The sequence below is a fragment of the Spea bombifrons genome, chromosome 1 (genome assembly GCF_027358695.1).
Source record: "Spea bombifrons isolate aSpeBom1 chromosome 1, aSpeBom1.2.pri, whole genome shotgun sequence".
Lineage (NCBI taxonomy): Eukaryota > Metazoa > Chordata > Amphibia > Anura > Pelobatidae > Spea > Spea bombifrons.
The window spans coordinates 4,401,395-4,425,904 of record NC_071087.1 but is presented as its reverse complement, the minus strand read 5'-3'; the positions used below and the strand labels follow the sequence as shown (position 1 = coordinate 4,425,904).

The 24,510-nt window shown below is 42.8% G+C and overlaps 2 protein-coding genes across 8 annotated transcripts in view; both read left to right on the top strand.

Annotated features, from left to right (window-relative positions):
• Positions 1-5,094, top strand: part of ATP6V1B1 (ATPase H+ transporting V1 subunit B1) — a 29,501-nt gene extending 24,407 nt beyond the window's left edge. The window contains exons 5-14 of the mRNA XM_053458090.1: positions 407-484; positions 736-875; positions 1,087-1,188; positions 1,700-1,797; positions 2,417-2,540; positions 2,655-2,805; positions 2,954-3,036; positions 3,831-3,935; positions 4,157-4,286; positions 4,822-5,094. Coding sequence (XP_053314065.1) covers positions 407-484; positions 736-875; positions 1,087-1,188; positions 1,700-1,797; positions 2,417-2,540; positions 2,655-2,805; positions 2,954-3,036; positions 3,831-3,935; positions 4,157-4,286; positions 4,822-4,961 — 1,151 coding nt within the window. The 3' untranslated portion in view covers positions 4,962-5,094. The remainder of the gene's footprint in view (positions 1-406; positions 485-735; positions 876-1,086; positions 1,189-1,699; positions 1,798-2,416; positions 2,541-2,654; positions 2,806-2,953; positions 3,037-3,830; positions 3,936-4,156; positions 4,287-4,821) is intronic.
• A 3,178-nt stretch (positions 5,095-8,272) lies between these two features.
• On the top strand, positions 8,273-24,389 carry LOC128477611 (shootin-1-like). 7 transcript variants are annotated; one of them, XM_053458085.1, is made up of 21 exons: positions 8,273-8,407; positions 10,370-10,416; positions 10,504-10,558; positions 11,015-11,109; positions 11,906-12,020; positions 12,426-12,533; positions 13,124-13,219; positions 14,219-14,329; positions 14,569-14,664; positions 16,207-16,308; positions 17,283-17,392; positions 18,119-18,200; positions 18,672-18,766; positions 19,531-19,677; positions 20,055-20,208; positions 20,313-20,448; positions 21,743-21,804; positions 22,122-22,213; positions 22,786-22,845; positions 23,420-23,564; positions 23,949-24,389. In XM_053458085.1, the coding sequence occupies exons 1-21, from the start codon at positions 8,344-8,346 to the stop codon at positions 24,080-24,082; spliced, it is 2,106 nt and encodes a 701-aa protein (XP_053314060.1). In that variant the 5' UTR covers positions 8,273-8,343; the 3' UTR covers positions 24,083-24,389. The 7 variants fall into 7 exon arrangements, with proteins under 7 accessions (XP_053314060.1, XP_053314062.1, XP_053314059.1 ...); XM_053458087.1 differs by having other exon boundaries at positions 8,274-8,407; positions 12,423-12,533; positions 13,157-13,219; XM_053458084.1 differs by having other exon boundaries at positions 8,274-8,407; positions 12,423-12,533; positions 13,127-13,219.
• The last annotated feature ends 121 nt before the right edge of the window (positions 24,390-24,510 follow it).

The following is a 24,510-nucleotide window of genomic DNA, read 5'->3' as shown; positions in this document are numbered from 1 at the left end:
GTCGTTTTTTGGGGCGAATTCCGCTTTGTCGCCAACATTCTGAGTTCTAGTGTTTGTTCGTGTGGAAGCACTGGCTCTAGATCTGTCGTAATCGGAAAAGCGAGGTCCCATCCAGAAGGACAGTGCTGGAAGTCCTTCTCATAAAGATGTGGCTTGTGGTCCCAACAAAGGTTTTCTGAGGTCCGAGCGCTGGAGAGAACTCTAGGTTAATGGTTGGATTACTTGACCGGTTAGAATGTTCGATCTCATAAGTTTCCTCCTAAAAGGCTACTCGTACTTTTTATTATGTCTCATGCACGTTATAATGAACCGATCTGTGAGAAGACCCTGTAATTACGGCTGAGAAACGTCTGTAATCGATGTCCGCGTCCCGTACACAGACCCCTCACGCTTTCATATTTCGCAGGTCGCGTCTTTAATGGTTCCGGGAAGCCTATTGACAGGGGACCCCCCGTGATGGCTGAAGACTTCCTCGATATCAACGGTGAGGAGGAACGTTCCTATAACCCCCCCCGCTCGCGCCTTTCTTGGTCTACCTAGGACTTCCTTGGAATTCTGTGATGCTCGCTGTAACGATGAAACGGTCCCTTTAACCCCTTAATGACTATGCCAGTATATGTACGGGCGCAAAATGCATTGTTTTCAATGGGTTTAGGGACCGCCCATTGTCCTTAAGGGGTTAAACACACATTTTAGATACATGAGTTGAGTTTGATCGCCGTAATGCCCCTACAGGTCAGCCCATTAACCCTTTTGGCCGAACCTATCCAGAAGAAATGATTCAGACTGGGATTTCTCCTATCGATGTTATGAACAGCATTGCCAGAGGACAGAAGATCCCCATCTTTTCAGCTGCTGGGCTCCCCCATAATGAGGTAGGGCTATACTGGGAAACGGCGCATGTTTCTGATATTAAGGTCCGCTCAAACAATGCAGGTGGGGGTCAGGAAGTGGCTTCCAACTTCCTGTTTGGGTTGACGGGAGGATTCCAATGCAGTCTCCACTGGGGGATTGTGGGAAAAATAGGAAATTTACATGAAATGCCCAGGTTGGGCTATTTTTTAATTTAGGTTTTTTTTCCCCCAGATTGCGGCCCAGATCTGCCGACAGGCTGGGCTGGTAAAGAAGTCTAAAGATGTTATGGATTATCATGATGACAACTTTGCCATTGTTTTTGCTGCTATGGGGGTAAGTCATACCATTGGGTATAAAAACGCAGCCAATAGAACCACCGGCTCTGACGTTTCACTTGTTACAATGTTTATATCGCCCGGATGTATTTTTGTAGCATAATCACTAGTAAAAAAAAAAAAACGAAAGATATATATTTCTTCATTTTATTATTTTAAATGAATTTTATTATACATTGGTGAAAAAAATGATGTACTTTTTCCATAAATATAAGTTACATTATTTTTTTTCTCGAATTTTGCATTAAAATTTAATTACATTTTTCAAGCCAAAGTCCGGGGTTGGAATCATAGTAAAAAAAAAAAAAAAATACAACTTATTATAATTCACCCACATGGTTAGTTTGAAGACCTTAAGGTACAACCTTAAATTGATGCCATTTTGTGGATTTTCCCAATTTTGACATGAAAAAAACCCCCACATTTTAAATGAAGTCTTGAGAATTTCTATACCCCATGTCCAGCACCAAAGGTTTGGAGACATCTCATTTTTTTCCCCCCATTGAAAGGTGAACATGGAGACAGCCAGATTCTTCAAGTCCGACTTTGAGGAGAATGGCTCCATGGACAACGTGTGCCTCTTCCTGAATCTCGCGAACGACCCAACGTGAGTATGAGGCAAACGCGGGGCCCGGCTTGTAACGCGGAGACGGCCCCGGCCGCTTAAAGCCAATGACGCGAGTTTGGCCGATGGCTGGATATGCAGGGGCACGCGCTACGTTTTCATGCTCACACTGCACACCGTCACACACTACAACACCCAACCTGCCTCTGGAGCGGCCGATGGGATGAGTAGGTGGCAATGTCGGCCAGCATTTGCCCAGTGTGCCGAGTGGCCAGTCTGGGCCAGAGCAAACACCATTTCCTCAATCTTCACACACGGGTGGCAGCCCCCTATAATGTTAAAATCACGGCATTCTTTATAAATTCCCATTTTATGTGTTATATTCATTAAAAATAACCTCTAGCTTGGGCCAGGATGCTACTTCCATTCCGCTAAAAATTCTTGCTGTTTGTATTTTTAATAGCTGCTTAACACTTCGCTTTCTTTACCATACTATACCCATTTCCCCATTTTCACTCTATGCCCCCCTATTCCCTACTCACGGGTAATATATCAAATATTTCAGATATATATCAGCATTTTAATGTTGATTATAACAGCAAAATCTTTCTGGCCCCATCCTGATGCTGTGCACTAATGCCTTCACACATCCCTTTCACAGGATTGAGAGAATCATCACCCCCCGTCTAGCTCTGACGGAAGCCGAATACCTGGCGTATCAGTGTGAGAAACACGTCTTGGTCATCCTAACTGACATGAGCTCTTACGCCGAAGCCCTGCGCGAGGTAGGCGCCATGCTACCCCCTCATTCTAGATCTCTCGCACCCCGCGGAGTATTTCATTAACACGCCAACTATGATTTATGTTAATCTCAATCATTCTGACTATTTTTGTTACAGGTCTCGGCGGCTCGAGAGGAAGTCCCTGGTAGACGTGGGTTCCCCGGCTACATGTACACCGACTTGGCTACGATCTACGAGCGTGCTGGTCGGGTGGAGGGCCGGTCGGGTTCCATCACACAGATACCCATCCTTACCATGCCCAACGATGGTGAATTTCTCCCCAGTGTTTCCTATTTTTGTCCCGTTTATTATTATTATTTTTATTTGGAATCTGTCTCGTTTGTGCCCACTTCCACCACTTAACACGTAACATTATATTTCAAATAGTTCTTATATCTCATATTTTCTTCTTCCAGACATCACTCATCCTATTCCTGACTTGACCGGGTTCATCACAGAAGGACAGATATACGTGGACCGGCAGCTCCATAACAGACAGGTCAGTGAAAAATATTTTTTTATCCCCGTCTTCAGTTTTTAATGAAGAGAATAAAGTTTACTTTTTAACCTTACCTTCCGTCTGACCGGGAGAGACCGTAGCCGGCCGTCTACTCTTTGTCTTTTTCTCATCATATGCCTTACAAAACGTATTATTATTATTATATATATATATATATTTATATATATATATTTTTTTTTAAATTTATTCTGAAAATATATTCAAACATACAGGTCCAAATAAATATATTAATATATAAATATTACATATCTGTTATGTAATATTAGTAAACCTCAATAATTAATTATCAAAATTCCATAATAAGACCCCAAAGTCATGCCAATAAACCATTTATTCCGCATGACGTATAAAAAGCAAACGTAATAAAACAATGACGTGTGACAAGGAGCTTTAATAAAAAAGAAACACAACGTTACCAGTAATGGAAGAACAAAAAAAAGCGTTACTTAGTCAAAGCTCTTCAGTAATACTTCTGGTGTTCCGGAGCCTCCAGGTTGTGTTTAGGAGTCAATGCTGACAGCAAATCCATAAAGTTCTAAATCAAATAATCACAACTTGTAGGAAGAATGAAAGGACCTGACAGGAGCTGGAGATCGCCATCCCCTAAACATTACGGGAAATATATTCCTTACGATCTGTAATGATTTATAAGGAAGAACCAAGCCTAAAACCTCCAGCTTGGGCTCTCCCGTCGGCCCCCTCGTTGGGTTAGTAAGTTTGAGACGTAAAAAACGAAACCTGGTTCCTCTTTCTGTAACGTCATTTGTTTCTAGATCTACCCCCCGATCAACGTGCTCCCTTCTCTGTCTCGTCTCATGAAGTCTGCTATCGGCGAGGGCATGACCAGAAAAGACCACGGAGATGTGTCCAACCAGCTGGTAGGTGCAGGAGCCGCTCCGAGATGATCCTCAGCCCTTATAGTGTATTAGGTTTTGAAGTCCCCTCTGTTATCCCCTGTTGGGCGGTATGTGGAGCCGCCATCTTGCTGCCCCCTCTCGTGGTGTAAATCGTGGCTCTTCTCCCAGGACATGGCCGCTAGACCCTGTTGATGCTTTGTGGCTCAACGTGTAACGATTTCCTTTGCCTAATGTTTGAACAGTATGCATGTTACGCCATTGGGAAGGACGTCCAAGCGATGAAGGCCGTGGTTGGCGAAGAAGCTCTGTCCTCCGACGACCTTCTGTACCTGGAGTTTCTGCAGAAGTTTGAGAAGCAGTTTATCGCACAAGGTAGTTATTGGGCGCTTCACACGTTGCGCCAGGAATACAAATCTATGCTTTAGTGTCTAGGAGGGTTTACAAACACAACTCAAAGGGGCAATCCAGTGTCGCGTGCAACTCCACCAGCATTCACCTTGAGGAGAAGCTGCAGCTCCAGAGCGGCAGCGCAATGCATCCACCGTGGTCCAAGCTTTTCTTGCCAATTCAAGCAGCCTGAAATCATTCAGAGCGGTTTCTGTGCATGCGCTCCCAGTAACCCTTGCCAAACCAGTGATGAAGCTAATTGATCGAGGAGGCCATCACCTGGCAGGAGATGTGTTTGGCCAAAAACACCCCCTGCAAGCCAGAAATGGGGGAGGGGGGATTATTATTATTTATTATTATTACAATTTATTGAATAAGCTGTTGATGGCTGGATTGCCCCTTTAATCAGTAAGGTTCGAGGACTTTGTGCCTGTGTGCAGGATATATATATAATATATCGCGTGAGTTCCGTTCACTAATATCACGGCTGCTTTCTTTTTTCCCTCCCCAACCCGATCAGGGGCTTACGAGAACCGGACGATCTTTGAGTCGTTGGACATCGGCTGGCAGCTGCTGCGCATCTTCCCCAAGGAGCTGCTAAAACGTATCCCAGAAAGCATTCTGTCCGAATATTACCCCCGAGAGTCCCGGCCACAGTAGATGTCTACCAAATCCCCCCCCCCGGCCCGCTTCACGAGACACCGCCGGAGCGCGCCTGCAATATCCAAATATATATTTATTATAAAACCTTGTAACGTTTACTTGTCTGATTATTAAATGTTTGTGGGAATTCGGAATATCCGACCTGTTATTTTATCGTTGGTTGCCCTGATCTGGTAGTCAAAGTGCCCCCCCCAGGAGCGAGCGTCTAGCGCTCTTAATGGCTGTGAAACAAACCGTGACGGCGTCCGTCCTGTTTTTCACATGAACTGTGCGAGACGGGGAGCTGTGTCTGGCTGGACAGCTTTCCTGACGCTCCAGTTATCCCGAGACCCGTCCGCCGGGAGATAAAGTGTTGGAGTCACTGCGCGGAATTTACCGGAAAATCCAGCTCTTTGTTCCACGTAGAGTCCTTCTCATCATATGGAGACAAACATGTAAAGACCCAAACCTAAATCAGTTGCTGGTCTCGTCTTAGATTCAGGAGCCGTATGTCTATCCCATGCATGTTTAATACCCGCACTGTATTACCCTCTACCACTTCTGCTGGAAGGTTGTTCTGCTTACCTACCACCCTCTCAGTAAAGTAAAAACTTCACAAACTCCTTTTACACATTGATGTGTTTTCCAATACTGCTGAAGGTCGAGATGTTTTTTCACAAACTCAGGGAAGTTGGCGCCTGAAGCCCCCCTAACTACACCCCTGCAGAACAAAGATTTGCTTTAATCGCTACAACCCGAGGTCTGTGTCAGAAGCATCACAGCTTTAGTCGTCGCAGATGTCCGGGTAAACGTAGTAACTGGAGGGGCTGCTGATCTCATTAAAGAACCGTGCAGGTTCATCCATGCTTATGTAGTAGTAGAGTGTGGGGTCTTCTGGTCACCAGAATCATGATAAAGATGACCTCATGGCAACTAGAATGGTTCCTCACACCTTTAGTTCGAGACACCTGGAAGTCCGAGGTGCTTCACACCCCCAAGGAGGTCCAACGGGGCTGCCCTCCATTGTTGTGGTGCGGAGGTGGGGGGCACAAGCTGTGTAAGTGCTGGTAAGAGCGCCGAAGCACCACAGACCCCCCCATCTGCACCTTTTTCATTTTGGCTTGAATTTTTTTAATAGCGAGACAATTTTTTCAAATTTTCCAATGGGACCCACAAAGGTACCCAATGAGACTCTCAGGGGGGTCCCGATCTATGCCTGCCCCAGAAAACACTTTCAAAACGACCCAAACAGCCAACAGTCCCGGGTATAAATAAACAATAATAAAGAACTGTGTTGGGAGGTGACAGCCCCCGGGTTCCGGTGCCTGAACCAAACGCTGCGGAGACGGCTCTGTTAGAGACACGTGGACTGTAAATATGAAAATATGAAAGTTAAGCATTTTTTAAGCATTTTGATGACATCATACCAAATGGTGCCCGGGAGTATGAATAACACATAACACATAGCCCGATCAAAGCGTCATCCCTCTCTCTCTGTCTCTCGGGATTTATAGCTCACCTTTACCCCGAGCACAGAGATGCCGGTGCAGTTTGAGTAAAATTGCCCCGTTATTCGTCACATGCCCCTCCTTGACTGCATCACACAGCAGCAATTTATTTGGTGTGAAATTAATTTAACATTATCTACATTTTTGATAAATTTCAACCAAAACTATTCACAGTCCTATTAAAATAAGAATAACGAGTTACTTTATCAATAAATACAGTATTAATAGATCTGCGAAGGCAATGAGAAAAAGTTACTTAAAACGGATCTCCAGCAACTTTTTTTATTAATTCTATCAGATTAAAAATATTTTTTCTAAAATATTGAGCTTTTTTTCTTTTACCCCAGTTGTAGTTTTTGCCCCATAATATAATGTTTTCAGGCAGCTGCATATCAGCCGTTTGTTTGATTCTCGCTCTGTTATCTGACCCCCGATCTACTAAACACCCCGACTCCTTATCATACTGCCTGTGGGGAACAATAGAATGCCTCAGTCTTAATCACCCAGCTGGACTCTCTGACTAATGAAAGTCTATGGAGGAACGGACTTCATTAGCATTGCCATAAAGCATCAGCTCAGTGCGGTGATTCAGCAGGAAAGTCGCCCAAAATATCACATGACTGCCAGCAACGGCGGCTCCAGGTCTGCAGATAAAGGGAGTTTCTTGGGGAAAAATGAGATAAAACCAGGATTTTGTCACCAACCCCGCTGGGGGTTGTATTACTCTATACAGCGCTGGGGGTTATATTACTGTATACAGCGCCGGGGGGTTTTATTACTGTATACAGCGCTGGGGGGTTATATTACTATATACAGCGCTGGGGGTTATATTACTGTATACAGCGCTGGGGGGTTATATTACTGTATACAGCGCTGGGGGTTATATTACTGTATACAGCGCCGGGGGGTTTTATTACTGTATACAGCGCTGGGGGGTTATATTACTATATACAGCGCTGGGGGTCATATTACTGTATACAGCGCTGGGGGGTTATATTACTGTATACAGCGCTGGGGGGTTATATTACTGTATACAGTGCTGGGTGGTTATATTACTGTATACAGCGCTGGGGGTTATATTACTGTATACAGCGGTGGGGGTTATATTACTGTATACAACGCTGGGGTTATATTACTCTATACAGCGCTGGGGGTTATATTACTGTATACAGTGCTGGGGGTTATATTACTGTATACAGTGCTGGGGGTTATATTAGTGTATACAGCGCTGGGGGTTATATTACTGTATACAGCGCTGGGGGGTTACATTACTGTATACAGCGCTGGGGGTTATATTACTGTATACAGCGCTGGGGGGTTATATTACTGTATACAGTGCTGGGGGTTATATTACTGTATACAGCGCTGGGGGTTATATTACTGTATACAGCACTGGGGGTTATTACTGTATACAGTGCTGGGGGAGGGGTTATTACTGTATACAGCGCTGGGGGAGGGGTTATTACTGTATACAGCGCTGGGGGAGGGGTTTTTACTGTATACAGCGCTGGGGGAGGGGTTTTTACGGTATACAGTATGAATGTCTATGTATGCCCCTTCTTTTCTAGGAGGTGAGAATGTTTGCTGGGTATGAGGGGATCGCAGGGTTCTACAGCCCTAAAAGCCCCGATAATGTGTATAGAAACAGCGGGAAAAGGGTTAATAAAGTAAGGGGGGGTACCCCACTATTCTTCTTCTAAATTCCGCTCTCGGTGACACAGATCGCTATTGTTAGGTGGAACAGGAAAAGTTATTATTTTTGTGAAGGGCAGAAAAAAAACAAGAATTTCAACTTTTTTTTTTTTTTGCTGACAAAGAGTTAACGAGAGAAGAGATGATGGAATTTCAGTTCCTCAAAAACATGAAATGAAATCCAGCTGAGATCATAAGAGATGATGTCTCGGCCGCCGGAGGAGTGCGACACGGCGCAGAGCGCAGGAGACGGTCACCCACCAGGTGATTATTACTTATTGATCTATATAACGCCACCATAGTCCGTAGCGATGTACAGCAGCGACGACCAGACTTAAATTACATTAATTGCGTTAAAAATAAGGAAGCAAGGCGTCTGAAATAAAGTGTGTAGATACGCGGTAATGTCTGTCCGTCAAGAAGGTGATAGCCTCAGAGAGATAGTGCTTTGTTATTCCTCCCCATTAAGTCTCTTTAACTCTTAAATTGCTGATTGCTGTTGATTGGTTCATACAGCCTTCCTAAGGGTCTGGGGAGGAGAAAGTAATGAACTTCAGGACTGGACATTGATGTTAGAGGAGCCGACGTTAGGACCCGGAGCTCAGCTTCTGTTCAGAATTAGATGAAATCTCTCAAATTTCAATGAAATCAATAAAAACAATTGGTAGATTAATAAAAGGAAGCGAAGCTGGATTCAGGACACGCCCCCTCCACGTATAACTCTATGAATGAGAAATGTAAGCAATGAATTAAAGAAGAAATCATTCTTTTTTTTTAACTCTTAAAGGGATTCTACTCCCCAAAAAAAACTTAACCCTTTATTATACAGGACAGGGGATAAAAAAACATGGGAAGTCGTTATTCTTGTGACTTCCTTAGATTCACTTCCCCAGAAAGGAATGAACGTTTGCTTCTCGAATGAGCTTCCTTTTTATGTTAATGTATACGTTATATTAACACCGTCTGTGAATACGCGGTCTGTCACTTTAACCATTAAACTGCGTTGGGCTCTCTCTTTCCTCTTTTGTAGTTTGGGCATTGCATAATTCTTGGCCTGTTATGTCTGATCCATCATCCCATCCCCTCTCTTACATGTAATTGGGAATTAGAAATGGTAGTAGATACCTGGAAAAGGCTCCCAGTGCAGACGATACAGATAAGATTCAAAGATTCAAGAAGCATGGGATGGGGTTAAAGCTCTTCTAAAGAATTAATCAGAGGGATTTGTAGACAGGCAGATTGTTTTTTCTTCCGTGTTTCTAAGCTGAGATTCATAACATTTACATGTGAAGGGTAGGGTAACCGGTGCAGACTTACAGGAACAACAGGATTTTTGGAATTGCCAACTAAAAACATGTCTGGTAGAGGCCATTGGTATCAACCGGACCCGGCCTCGACCAAACGCCATTTCAGGGAAGAAGACTCTCTGCCCCCCCCATATTCGTCTCCATTTTCAGTATTTATTTGTGTTTACAGAATTTAATGTATAAAACCGTTTCCTGCTGTTTCTATACACATTATCGGGGCTTTTAGGGCCGTAGAAGAAAGAGGGGCTTCGAGGAGGGAAGGTGGACACTAGGGGAACGAGAGGGGCATCAGGGAGGGAAGAGGGGCATCAGAGGAAGAAAAATAGGCTTCAAGGAGGGAATATGGGCACTAGTGGAAGAAAGAGGGCTTCAGGGAAGAGGGGCAACGGGGGAAGAAAGAGGGCCTTCAGGGGCAGAAACTGGGGCTTCAAGGATGATGAGGGGCACAGGTGTTTGGGGCCCATCTCGTTAGAGTAATCTTTCTCTTTCAAAGGCCAAAGGGCTGCCACCACTTTAGGCACCTCTAGGCAACGAGCTCCTATGCACATCCCGCATGCATTATGGAGGCTCCTGGGGCTCCCCTGTCAGGACCCGACCAAATCTACCCATTGGAGGCAATTTCCCCCCATAGAAGTGTGCAGCCTTTACACTCATACCCTCAGCTATTAAGATAGTATAACTATACCCCCATATAGAATTCCCATCACGTAGAATATACCGTATCGTTACATCCAGTATCGCTGGCAGAACTTTATAAAAACCCATGTAAAAAATATAAAAAATCTCTATTATCAGATATGATGTTATTTTTGAAATGGATCCATCTGGACCCCAAGCACAGGATCCTCGTAATTCATTTTCTGGATTTTCTAGGTTTCAAAAGCATTTTTATCTAAACGATGAACTTCTGTTTCCTCAGATGTTCCCGATGAGCGTGATACAGGCTCGTCTGACACTGAATTTGAGGTAAAATACAGAGAAACCGCCCCACCGCTTCCACAAAGGACGCAAACCTTTCGCTTTTAACGCAAATTCGTTCTCGTTCATTCCCAGGATGCAGGAAATAAGAAAGAGGAAACGATGAAAAGGCTGCACGAGTTTGAAGAAAGTGGGTAACGATTACAGAAGTCACCTAAATTCTATATTTCACAATTCTATACGATGCCACCTGTAAATATTCAATATTTGGCAACAACTTCCAGGTTCCATCAACTACCCAACTTTCTTTAAAGTTTTAATGCCATTATACAGCGTCACAAAATGGAAATGGAGGGAAAGAAATATTTTTTTCACAAATAAAAATAAAAGATCGGGTTTGTACAGAATTGATTTTTTTGGACAACTATCTATAGTAAAAAATACAAACAAAATGATATTTATATTTATTTATATTTCCCTCTGGCACAAAGCGGTGAGCAAACGTCAGTTTGTGTTATTCTATTATTATAGCAAATGATAATAGCTGATATTATTGCTGAACAAAGGCAAATCTGTATCTATTTTTAAAAAAATATCCAGCGATTTATATAATTAAATGGTTCTAAAAAGTGTTTGTTTTTGGTAGTATCACAAAAGCTGCTGGAAGAACTGTCGATTTTGGAAGCCGAGTTTGAAATAAACAATGCGTCCCTGGGAGAGGAAGAGCTTTATCCAACCCAGGTGTGTAGAGTATAAATTTATAGAAAAATAGACATAAAGGTTAATCTCCCCTTTCCTACGTACGGCGGAGGGCTGGCATCGGGGGGATCCACCCCTGGGGTTGTTAGCAGCCAAAACCATTTTCAGCGACTAGGGTGTCTAGAATAACAGGGACTGGTTCTGGATCAGGACCAGACTGGGGATGACGTAGCATTTATATGTGCGCGTGAGTGTATGTGTGTTAGCATGAGTGTGTATGTGCGTGTGTGTAAGCATGAGTATATATGTGTAAATGTGTGAGTGTTAGCATGTGAGTGTATGTGTGTGCAAGTGTATGTGTGTATATGTGTTGGCATATACGTGTATGTGTGGGTGAGTGTATGTGTGTTAGCATGAGTGTGTATGTGCGTGTGTGTAAGCATGAGTATATATGTGTAAATGTGTGAGTGTTAGCATGTGAGTGTATGTGTGTGCAAGTGTATGTGTACGTGTATGTGTGGGTGAGTGTATGTGTGTTAGCATGAGTGTGTATGTGTGTATGTAAATGTGCATGTGTTTCGTGTTACAGAGATTTGATCAGCAGTAAGGGCTCCTCCATTAACATTCTATATGTTTAATATACATTATATCTATATTCTACTCTATATTCTATAATCTATATGAATGGCGCCCGGATTTGCCCGTTATTATATTTTTGTAAGTCCATCATTATATTAGCTGACTGTCTGTCTTGTACTCATCCCGTTTTTACATTTGCATATAATGTGCGCGTTTGAATATTTATCCGCGGTTCTTATATTTCTTATTTCCCATACAGCTTACCAATCAAAACTCAGCATGCACAGAATCCGCTGACGCGTTACAGGACCAGCCTGAAGTGACCCAAAATCAAGTGGCTGACGTGGATGATGACGTTTTGGAACGAGATAAAAGTAACTCCACGTTACATCTTCTAATGTCTCACTTAGTGGCAATTTGGTTCAACACCAGGGCCGGACTGAGGATGACGAGGTGGCCCTGGCACTTTAAGGCCGGCAGCCGCCAAATGATGTTATTGTAGCCGACGGCTAGATATGAGAGGCCCCACATTGAGTTCTTACAGTAAAGTAGCGGCCGAGCATAAAAAGCCTGTGGAGAGGCAGATCGGTTCCTTATGGCGTCATCCAAAGGACCACCGGGCATCTGCCCAATGTGCCAGATGGCCAACACCAATCCTTACTTTGCTTACAGGTTTTCTCTAGTATATATTTCATTTAAAATGCTTGTGATTTTATTTATATTAATATATGATTTTCCAACAATTCTGCATATTATTTTTAAATCTCCGAACATAGAAGGGCTTCTCCGGTTAGAAGAGCGGCCTGAAGATATACAGACGTCTAGCAAAGAGGACCCAGAGGTGACCGAGGCACCAGCAGATAAAACCAATGAGCAGCTTACTAAAGGTAATGCGTGTATAATGATCATACTCGTGACCTTTCTGAATTCTTGTACCATCAGTATGTAATAGTATTACTTTACTGATTTCACTTTAAGGGCAGATGGGTAGATAAATGGAACAGCCTCCCAGCAGAAGCGGTAGAGGCTAATACAATGAGGGGATTTAAACATGCATGGGATGGGCATATGGCTCCTTAATCTAACACGGGACCAACGATTAAGGTTTGAGTCATTATAGCAGGAGCAATGGGCGACTAGATGGGGCCAAACGGGTCTGATCTGCCGGTAAATTCTATGTTTCGATGCTCTGAGTGTATTTCTTGTCCAGTACACAGGAGATCAGGTTGCCCTGAGACTAGGGTAAAAACGTTGAGACTCAGAGGCAAACCCGGGAAGTTTGTGGGTATGATCCTCTTTTTCATAATTGTCACATAATTAAATTAACAGGAGGCTGACCCCGAAAGCTTTTGGAGCTTGTAATATTATTCTCGATGTGTCAGACCACCATATATATTCCGAGGTTGTATTTGATTGTAAGAGTGATGTCAATGCCTTTATATATATATCGCAAATACTATTGATTCCTGTGCACAAGAAGTGCTTAAAGATATATTGATTCGGGGAGAAGATGACCAGGAGTTACCAGATCGCCGAGAAGACAAAAGCCATGATAGTCAACAGCTTATTAAAGGTAATGTGATACTGCATGCCACGCTACTAAAATAATAATGATAAATAATAATCGATATAGAGTCCCAAAAAGCTCAAGTCCCTAGGTCTGGCCCAAGGTATCACCCCCACTCTCCACATCCGAGCTCTTCATTGCTGTCATATCCTACCGCTCTGACTCTTATGGATGTGAACCTCTTGGGCAGGATCGGTAGCCTTCACGCCGCTGTGTTTCTCAACTAACCTTGGGTATCACATGCCAGCTAACTAAAAGCAGATAACCAGGGCTGGGGTATAGACAGATGCCTGGTTGATGGGCTTGGGTTCTTGGGACATTTCCCAATGGTCATTGTAGATGAACGGCTCAAGACCTAATTAGCTGAAAGTTTAAAAATCAGAATACCCTGTGCCTTAGAAGGCTGGGTGTGGAGGTTTGTACTCAGCATATAGGCATAGACCTTCCACACTTCCCTGTACCTTATGCCATATGAACCGGCAAGATGCTATAGCTCACAAAATGCCCTGCTCCTCGTGGGAGGAACTCCTTGATAACCTCACATTTTATATGTTTCTGCTCCTAATGTGTTCAAACACTGTCCACGACATGCTTTACAACAACAACAAAGGTAACCCAAGTGACGTAAAGATCTGCTGGAGGGCATACATTTTCCTAGGCTCCTTCAACTTCTGTGAGCTGGTGCCACCTAGATTGCACTTACTTTTAGAAGCCCTGGAAATGTGTCCCCTAGAGATATGTGACCCCACCAGAAAAAGACCCCCACAGAATGCTTGAATTCAAGAATTATGTCTACAGCAGAGGGAGACATACTTCTGGTACATACAACTCAAGGTTGTCCTCTATCTCCCTTACTATTATAAAATTAGCCATTTATTCTCTTACAAAAACCCGTCATGTTCCGGGGCACTGTATAAACCAGCAATCACCGCCAGTCATGTTTCATTATTTGAATTACGTGGGAAAAAGTTACTAAATCTGTTAATATATTTAACATGCCAATAGATCCGATGCCAGGAGTGCTGAATGAAGACTTAGCAATGTTTGACAACCTGATCCAGGAAGTTACCGAACTCAGCAATGATCCAGCATTTCAACCTCAGCAACCAAATAATGGTAAAGCGATATAGTTATCTTACCCGTTCCTTTGACCAAGGAAACCTAGGACAGCAATTAATATACAATTAGTATAAAATCTTGTATGTGCAAGGAGATGTTGATTAAAGGCAATGATGCTGGATAAGCCAAGCAATCATTGCCAGCCAAAGAAAAGATGTTGTATTATTATTTATTGTTTTATATAGCGCCATCATATTTCGTTGCGCTGTATTTTATTATATTTAACACACAAATAGATCCTGTGCTAGAAGTGCTGAATGAAGACAAAGAGAACCAGGAAGTTACCGGCGCCACGGACGATCCGGCATTTCAACATCAGCAACCGGAGAATGGTAATGGTTACTCAATCCTTTGATCATGGAGCAAATTCAATGACACCGTTAGTACACAGGAGGAAGATAATCTTAAAATTAACAAAATAAAACAGAAAATGATTTTTTTCAGACATTATATAATCATTTTCTTGCAATAATATTTTTTTGCTGGGCTCTGATTGGTCATTTGCAGAAAAACAGAACAAGCTTCTTAAAATGATGTTGCTTCAACTCAAAACCTCTCTGTTCCTGCATTATAAATTCATGCTACATTGCTACGACTCTGCTCCTCGCTAAGGAAACCTACCTTATCTCCCTTATCCCCTCCCTGTCTCATAACCCCAAATGCCACTTCAATACTTTCAATTCCCTTCTTCGCCTTATCACAACTACCCTTTCCACTAACCTTAATGCCTCTGACTTTGCCAAATACTTTAATAATTCCATTGAAACTATCAGATGTAAAATGACTCCCCGTTCTCCCATCGACTGAACTCTTCTTCCTCTTCTACACCAATACCCTCCTGTCGCTGAAGATGAGGATTGTGCTCTACTTTTTTCCTCGTCCAGCAACATGTCCCCTCGATCCTATCACCTCTCATCCTACCCAGTGTCTCTCATCTACTCTTGTCTCTACAGTAGCTCACATCTTCAACCTCTCCCTCTCTACTGGGTCCATCCCATCATCCTTCAAGCATGCTACCATAACTCCGATCCTGGAAAAGACCTCCCTGGACCCGACTTATCTGCCCAACTACGTTCCTCTCTCCTTCAAGCTTCATGAATAAATCACCCAAGTTTATTGACTACAACTCTTTACTCGATCCTTTTCAATCTGGATTCCACTGCCGAAGTTCTACTGAGACTGCTGTTACTAAAGTTACAAATTACTTCCTCGCTGAGAAATCCAAGGGCCACTACTCCATGCTAATCCTACCAGACCTTTCTGCTGCTTTTGATACTGCAGACCACCCTCTTCTCCTTCAAACTCTTCATGATCTTGGTCTCTGCGCCTCTGCCCTCTTCTGGTCTACATCCAACCTTTCTGATCGTGCCTTTAGCATCTCCATCTCCAGTAACACTTCTTTTCCCCTTCCCCTCCTGTCAGGGTACGACAAGACTCAGGACCCCTTCTGTTTGCAAATGACTTTATGTCTATACCATGCCTGTTTAAATCTCCTCACTGTATCAGCCTACAACTTTTTTGATAAAGTAGAACTTCCATACATTACCTCTAAACATCTGACTCTCTCGTTATAGACCACAACCTCTTCTTCTAACATTGTGACTCCTTTCAAAATAGCTTCCCTCCTGTACTTTCTATTGCATCCCCCTCTCTCTCTTCTTTCCTCCAAGCCGGACATATAATGACCCCTTAGTCTTTCCTGATAATTTATATTCTTCATCCCAGCTTCCAACTTGTTTAATTGCCGGTCATCTTACGATTTCTCTACTTAACGTGGTAACTGCCCACAGGTAGAGCAATGTATACTTTTATAAGGAGATATATATGTAACATTTTATTATAGTTTCTAAAATTCAAATACTATTTTATTTCAGTTTTGGTCTTGACGCCGGTGTTTCAAGAGGTTTCTGAAGCGGTGGGAAAAGAGAATGAACATGCGGCTGACCGAGGCGCGGACAACGACCAACAGATTAAAGGTATCATGGCATGGAGCATCTCACATCTTGTATTAGAGTCCCACCTGCCTACAAACATTTCTCACTGAAATCCCCGAGATTTCTAAGAGTCAGAGAGCGACGCGTTTGTTTTGAGGGGTGTATTCAGAAATGGGGCTTCGGCAAGACGCTTTAGGTGTCATGTTGAAAATTGTGACTTTTTAAAAGTGGAATAATGTATTTTATATGATTTATGATGTGACATAACGGGAAGTATGACGCGGAGGTAGATACGGCCCATCTTAGATGCAGGAGCCATATGCCTATTCCATGCATGTTCCCTATTACCTTTATCAGATCTGCTGGGAGGCTGTTCCACTTATCTACCACCCTCTCAGTAAACTAAAACTTCTTTAACCTCCATCTAAGCCTCTGACTCTCTAGTTTCATAACATGGCCTCTTCTTGTAACATTTTTCCTCCTTTGAAACAAACGTCCCTCTTGTTCTTTGTTAAATCCATTAACGGATTTAAACACCTCTCTCCCACCCCCTCTCCGCAAGCTGTACATATTGATATCCTTTATTTTTTTCTCGATAATTATTATCCTGAAAACCATTCCCCATTTTAGTTGCCCTCCTCTGAACTCTCTTCAGATTGTCAATATCACTCTGCAGATGGGGGTCTCTAGAACTGTACACAATAATTTGAGCCCCAAACAGGGACTGACCAAACTAAACAGGGACACATGGGTGGTATGACTTTATACAATTTCCCAAGGCCTGCCTCTTTGCCTGTCCATTTTATGACATTTTACTCCTTTATGAAACAGGAAATATGGGGAAAAATGTATATTGACATAATCCATGGGTATCCCGCACGCTGTATTGGCGAGGGTTTTGTGATGGCTCTCCATTAATCATAGAATATTGTATTCCGTATTATAGAAGGTACGGCTAACACCTTATCCTATCACACGGCGTTAGACATTACAGTCTGTAAGGTTACAGTTTGTAGTTATATTTACAGAATTGCAGGAGATCATCACAAGTCTGATGAAAGAGAAGCAAGAAGCTTTCCTTGAGAAGGAAGACCTCAAGGATCAGATAAGAAAACTGCGTGAGGAGGTAAATCATTTATTAGCTTGCCTGTTATACTTTAATTATTCTCCCCACCAAATGTTAAACAGACACTAATAAACATTCCCGCGACCCTCCACCTGGCTTAAAGGGACAGTCTGTCCTCTATTTAAACAAAAAAGGAATATTGACGCTCATTCTGCGTGGACTCCGGCATGTTTTTCTACATTCAGATCAGCTCAGACTTTTTTTTGCAATTTAATTTTGTATTGTTATTTTTCTCCTCCTTCTGCCTGTTTTTACTTAAAGCAGGAAGCATACTTAAGTACACTTCCTGTACAGCGCTACAAAGTCAATTGGAGCCCCATTGAAATCATTGTGCAGAGGCAGCCAATCACATCCATTTTAGCCTCACCTGCTCCCATCTCCAGGGCATATAACTAGGTGGATCTTGATGTAAGTTGGCAGAGCTGACACTCAAAAACAGAATTCTAGCTTTCTTACAGAAAAGTTAGAATGACGAATCTACTACTTACACACTTTCTTTCTGTGCATCGTCAGTGCATCTTGGCATTGAGTAAACTAGTGTGTATAATTAAAAGAAAAGGTGATATCACTGAATTCATTAGAATTATGAGACACGTGAACCAAAAAAAAAGTATATAACAAATTAATGCTATCTGGGCATACTTTAAATTGAAGCGTATCACGAGAACAGAAAGAGTTAAAATTGCTGCAGATCACTTTTTAATTAATTTTTTTTTAATTATGTAGATGGAAATTGAACGGATGGAAGGAAAATCTCTTTTAAAAGTATTGTCTAATAATGAGAAGACATTTAAAAAACTAAGCAGAGGTGAGTGAAGGCTGAAATGCATTACACTACAGCATCTTAGCTAAAAAATAAAGGGACTGGATTGTATTAAATAAAAAAACCCAGAAACATGGAAATTTACACCTCTGCTCACTAACGGGTCTATTTACTAAGAATGCCCTTGTATGCCAACGCCTGCAAATTCAATAAGTTGTTTTTGTGTACATGCGAGCGAATGCGCACTGCATTTTGTGTGTTTCAGGCGAGGGCATGCTGAACAGAAAAATTACATTTTTACAGAAATTATTATTTAGATTGTTTTTTTCCCCAGAAGCGAGTTGGCTTTAGTGAATATGTAAGTTGGACAATTTTTAGCCACCTGGTTTGGACTCACAGCTTACTAAACAGACCTCTGAGCAATTAGTATCTCTGAGTATATTCTGTATCGCTATTCTATATTCTAGAGTATTCTATTTTATAATGATGGGCATAAAAACTTCTCTCAATAAACAGTTTCTATGATGGTCACCCACGAATACAATGAGATGATGCAGCAGCTGGAACTGGAGCAGAGTCTGCGTCAGGAGGCAGAGCTTTTTGCGCATGCGGTAAGACTACAGAAACAAGGGCGTTGAATTATGTTTGTATTGCATTGTGTTGTGTGTTACATCATATGGCGCTAGCATCTGCAATAAGATTCAGGGGTAACCAGTAGCTGGGTCCCCGGAGACTTTGCTTTTTGGTGGTGGGGGGCTTAAGCCTTTTGGTCACCATCACCATTAGAGGACTTCAGTCCACCTAAAAGATCCAGCCCTCCTTGAACAAGAAAGGGGCTGCATATTCTCCTTAGGAGGGAGTGCATACTCCGAAGAAGAAGAAGATTGGGGACCTGGTTTCCCTGTGGCCCAAAACCACGTGGAGCATTAGTCACCACGTTTTGTTCTTCACAACGACGGTGGGAGTCTGCCTTTCCGGTAGCTTCCTTTAAAGGGACACGCCAGCCATCATATGCATTTTAATTTCTGTGGTGGTCCCCTTGCAAATAAATGGAGGAATTTGCTGCTACTGGCATAAAAAAAAACATTGTGGGGGGACTAACAAGATCCTAAGCGTGCGTATGTACAGAAACTGCACCCAATGGGAGTGTTCCAAGCAGCCAATCATTGGCAAGAATCGCTGGACTATAGAGGAGGTGAGTAGCTGCAGCTTTAGAGCTGCAACTTCTCCATTATGTAAGTCTTTTACTTTGTTTGTTTAAATCTCTAAAAAAAATGCTTTGTAAAGTACTCACAAATTATTTCCGTATAAATTATTCTTTGGTTTCCACAAAAGGCTTAGCATGATCCAAATTATTATTTTTTTTATGTCCTAGATGCTAAAAGAGCAACAGGCAGCAAACAGACAGAGCATGATACTGATGCAGAACCTGGAACCCAACGTCATGCTTCTCCGTGCTCTGGAAGAAGTCCGTAAACTCACCAACTCTTTGGAGGAAACCAAACAGGATCTAGAGTCAAAGGTGAGAGCGCAGTCCAGTCCGCATCCAGCGTTGGCCACTATCTTCTTGTTAGCTTTACATAGTTAGATAGGCTGAAGACATGCGTCCATCAAGTTCAGCCCTTCCCATTTCTGTTTATTTCTGGCTGTTGATCCAAAAGAAGGCAAAAAAAAGAAAAAAACAAAGGCAGAAGCTCTGCAAGCGACGTGTCTTTAGGTTTACACCATGTGATAAAGGTTTTTTTCTGTAGCTCCCATAAGAATTAAGACCAAAGCTGGTTAAAATAAAAAAATAACTAAAGTATTTGATTGAAAGGGGTAATATAAACTTGACAATCCTTCTTTGCAGTGATACAGAACATTCTGACATTTCTAAAAATATATATATTTTCTTCTAAGTTGGTGAATCTGGAATCGGAATTGGTTAAGAGACCTTCCCAGGAAGAATTTGAGTTGATTCAAGAAGAGTTGAAAGCAGCACATATGGAGAAATGCCATCTTCAGCATCACCTGAAGAAGATAGCTCAGAGATATTCTCTTCTGGAGGAGAAAGGTGAGAAGGTTGGAAGCTCATCCAAAGTTTGGCAGATATCTATGCTAACTTTTTTGGATTTGTAACAAGTTGTTTACCATTTGTGGATTTTCCCCTCAATCCAGTTAAAGTCATGGAAGAAAAAGTAAAAGAAGAAATTGGTAGAACTGGCGAACAATTCACAGCAGCTCCGTCACCACCCATTCCACCCCCTGTCCCTCCTCCGCCTCCTCCTTGCCGATCCTTCAAAGTTACAGAAAGGTAAGAAGGTAATCTCGTGCTCTCATGTCACTGTCTGGGTATGATTTTTTGTATAAACTATATAATCTAATACCCTTATTGGTTCTGAATGTGGGTGGTGGACCAAACACATACCTGGGAACCCTCTGAGTTTGACCTGGAGCCTCCTGGTGAACCCTGCTCCCTGGGTCAGTTTCCGCTTTCTCTGGGCAGGGGGCTAGCGTGTGGCCACACCCACTTCCCACCCACATTTCGCCTACTTTCCTTTGCTCCACACCTAGTTCCCTCCCACTAAAGGCTTTTTGGTACTAGCCCCACATCCACAGACAGGTAGCCCAAACTTCATGAAGCCACTCTTCCGGGAAGCGTTAGAACTCCGGGGCAGTCAAGAACACAAATAAACACAAGCATGGCTTAATTCTTGTCCATAGGTGTGACAGAGCCAGGTTAATTGGAGTTGCCCGGGACCTCCGGACCCCGGGCAGAGACAGACATTTTCGTGGAACTCTGGGTCGGGTTGTCTGGGGGGCAGTTTGCACAAAGTGTTTCGTTGTGTGAGTGTGTTTTGGGGGTCTTTGGTGGGGATTCGTGTGCGGTTTAGCCAGGTCATGGAGCGCGTCTGTGTCCTGTTTCTGATCCCATGGCCCGGTAATATTTTATAGGATGTTTTTAAGTTATAGCTGGACTGAATGTGGCTGCAGCTCCGGCCCTTCACAAGGACAATGATGTAACCCGGCTGGAGCTAGTAATCGGCCAGCACAGCCCTGTTTGTCCAGACGGCACCCGCACTACAGGGGGGATAACACAGGCGGGGGATCACCTCACCTTATCCATTCCCTGTGTACACTCCGAGCTGATGGGATTTGGGGTTGGTTCTGTGTGTATTGAGAATGTCTGTTAAAGGAATGTTGATAGAATTATGGATCTATATAAGTTATATGTGTTTGTAATAAAAGTGTTTTTTGTCATACTACACGAATGGTGGTCTGACTGATTCATGGATAGCAGGAGCTCTGTATTAGGGAACTGACTGGTGATTCCTCAGCCTTGGGTACGGTGACCCTGTAACACATCGCGATGGATGCTGACAACTCACAAACAGGATAGAACATTTCAAACGATGGCACACGCAATATATATTAAATATATAGATATCCAAGAAATGTTTTCTTGGGGCGATCTATTGGTAGACACTACACCAATGTTACTGATCTCATCAAATTGATACTTTGACTTCATTGTATACTCTTCAAAATGTTTTGGAGAAGACACAAAACTATGAAATAACAAGATTCTGCGGTTTTCTTTTTTGCAGTCCTGTCGCGTTAATCCAGCAGAGAAGCGGCATGAAGACACCAGGACGCGACACTTTAAAAAGTACGTGCTGGCGTCTGCCAACGCGCCATTGTATTTTCTAGGCAAAGGTCATAGTTGTAATCCGCCAAGAACTCTGTTCAAGACCAGTCATTTGGGCCCAATTTGGTAATGCAAGCCTGTTACGTCATTACTAGTCCACTAATGCTGATCTCTGTACTCATCCAATTTTGTGTCAGCCTCTTCTAGCTTTTTAACGTGGCGGACCTGTACTAGAGTCGCCTGTTTAGCTCCGGTCTATGACTTAGTCCTTTAGGGTGGACTTCTGTGCTCTGTTCACGCGATGTAACGTAGGTTCTTTGGTTCTCCATGGTTTTTAGGATGTGAAGACCTTAAAACTGAAGCCGTGAAGGAGATGATGGAGAGAATTAAACATGGCATTGTCCTAAAGCCAGTGCGGAGGGATGGGCAGGTTGGTGTGCATCTATGTACTGGGTAGCAGCTCTACAGCATTGCAAACGCAAACACTACTGTATCTGCATATTTTAGTGTTACTTTGAGAACCGGACTGTAGTCAACAGAACAAACGTTCTCTAGGCTCTGTTATCAACACTTTCCCCTTATAGATCTATAGGCTCGGCAGACCCAGATTCAGTCCTTACAAGATAGTAGAATGTTTCAGCAATCCTCAAAATTATTACCCATGCGGAGTTTGAGTTTTAACACATGGTGGGGTCTGAAAACTATTCAGATCATGTCGCCTGCAGCATTAAGTCATCTTTTAACTGTGAACTCCAAAACAAAATGGAGCTCGGCCTCAGGAACTCAGCACCAACTTCAAGTTCCTGGAGATCGGTGGAATTTTTTATTTTTCCTGAAGTTGTTTTGAGTTTCAGCTTCTTAATTGAGTAACAAATGTCTACTTTTCAAGCATGTTCTTACCTAAAAAGACCAAGAAATTCAATTGTATTTCTACATTAACCCTCCAATGTTTTAAAACGTCAATCTCCTTCATCCTTTTCGTGCATTTGTTCACACTCATAGAGCCATTATGCTGCCGTCAACAAGCGCAAGAGTGTCATCAATGAACTGCATGGAATTCTGGTACGTAACGGTCCTTATTTCATGTATGACCTCATCTATCACCAAACTAGCCTGGTGCCTTACTATTTTTGCTATTATCAACATCCTACATTTTGGGGTTCTACACACTAAATAATAATTGCAAATAATATTGCTGATTGTTGGCTTTGGCAGTCTTTGTAAAAGTGAAGGGTAGGAGAAGGGAGAGAGATCTTCCAGTGCAGCCACATATCTCACTGGCAATTCAATTCACAACCAGGTTTTCACCAACCAACTTCCGTGCCTTCGGCTAATTCATGTAAGTGATAAGATAGGGACATTACCTTCAGCGCCAGAAGGTGGGGGCACTGGAGAGTGTACTAATTATTTTTGTAGCTATCAATGGTGCCAGTTTAGATTTGTGCCTAATGGCTATAGCCAGCCCCGTTGTGTATCACCCTCATTGGACCTATAATCTGACCTTGAGATCATTAAAGGAAATTGGGCTCCTGCACTCTACATTTTGAGTTCCTGAGGCATTAGAGTATAACATGCTGCTCGATATTTGGGGTGAAGCTTCCGCCTGACATGTCACACTGGCACACATCTCTTGCAGGATACCATGAGAAAACCTGGTCGTAGGACAAGTATTCGCAGGACTAGCCGGAAAGTTACTGAAAATGAACTGGAAGGCGTGCTGGGCAGACGTCGAAGGATCGTGGATGAGTCAGTTGAAAAGCAACAAGAAAGTAACCTGAAAGGTCTAGCAATCCATCACACTTTGTATTGTGTATTTATTTCCGCATAACTCTTTCCACACATGTTCCCTCTCCACCTAGACGCCAAGAAGTGCCTTGAATAACCAAACTGGGTCAAGGTACCATAAGAAAAGCATTCGTAGATTGAATGGGTGCACTCAGCTATAATGTAGCACCGTGTTATTCCTTGCATGTATTTATTCCAAATGATGATCCAAACAAGGATCCCATATGGAAACCACTAGTCACAAGAAGCTGACTTCTGACACCAGAGGTGATTGGGCCACAGGCTATGGTTGGATTCTTAGTCAAGGACAATAACACAAAATCCTACACTAACATGTCCATTTTATGCAGTTTCTTAAAACTATACTTTGTAATTTGCAGATGATATAACACCGACATTACCACCCCGGTCTATGGATAAAAGTCCAATTTTGATACAGATGCGGCACAGAAAATCCAGTCTTCTGAAGAGCAAGAGAAATGCGTTGGCAATAGGTGACGCGAAAGGTCAATAGATACAGGACATCCTGAATGCTGACTTTCTGGTACATTGTATCATAGTGTTGGTCTTGATGTAGCGTGTGTGGTATTCACGTGCTACATTTAACCAGGAAAAGCTGACTTTTCCAAGACAGCTGACAGCAAGTTAAACGGATGGATACCCAGAAATGACGCTTCTTCAAAGACATACACAGATCCAACTGAAACTTACTTTTTATAGAAACTTTTTACTGGCCAGACATTGGATATTCTTGGATTTAAGAGAGTACATCGGTGTTCTATATACAAGGCCCATCATTATTAATAAAAGAAAATCATGAATATTTGTGTTTTCTTTGTAAATTCATGCCAATCTGCACCCAACGCCCAAAGACTTGGGGGGGGGCTAGTGGTGGTGGAGACCTCCATCAACGCTTCCATGTGGCTTCCTGTGACGCTCTGC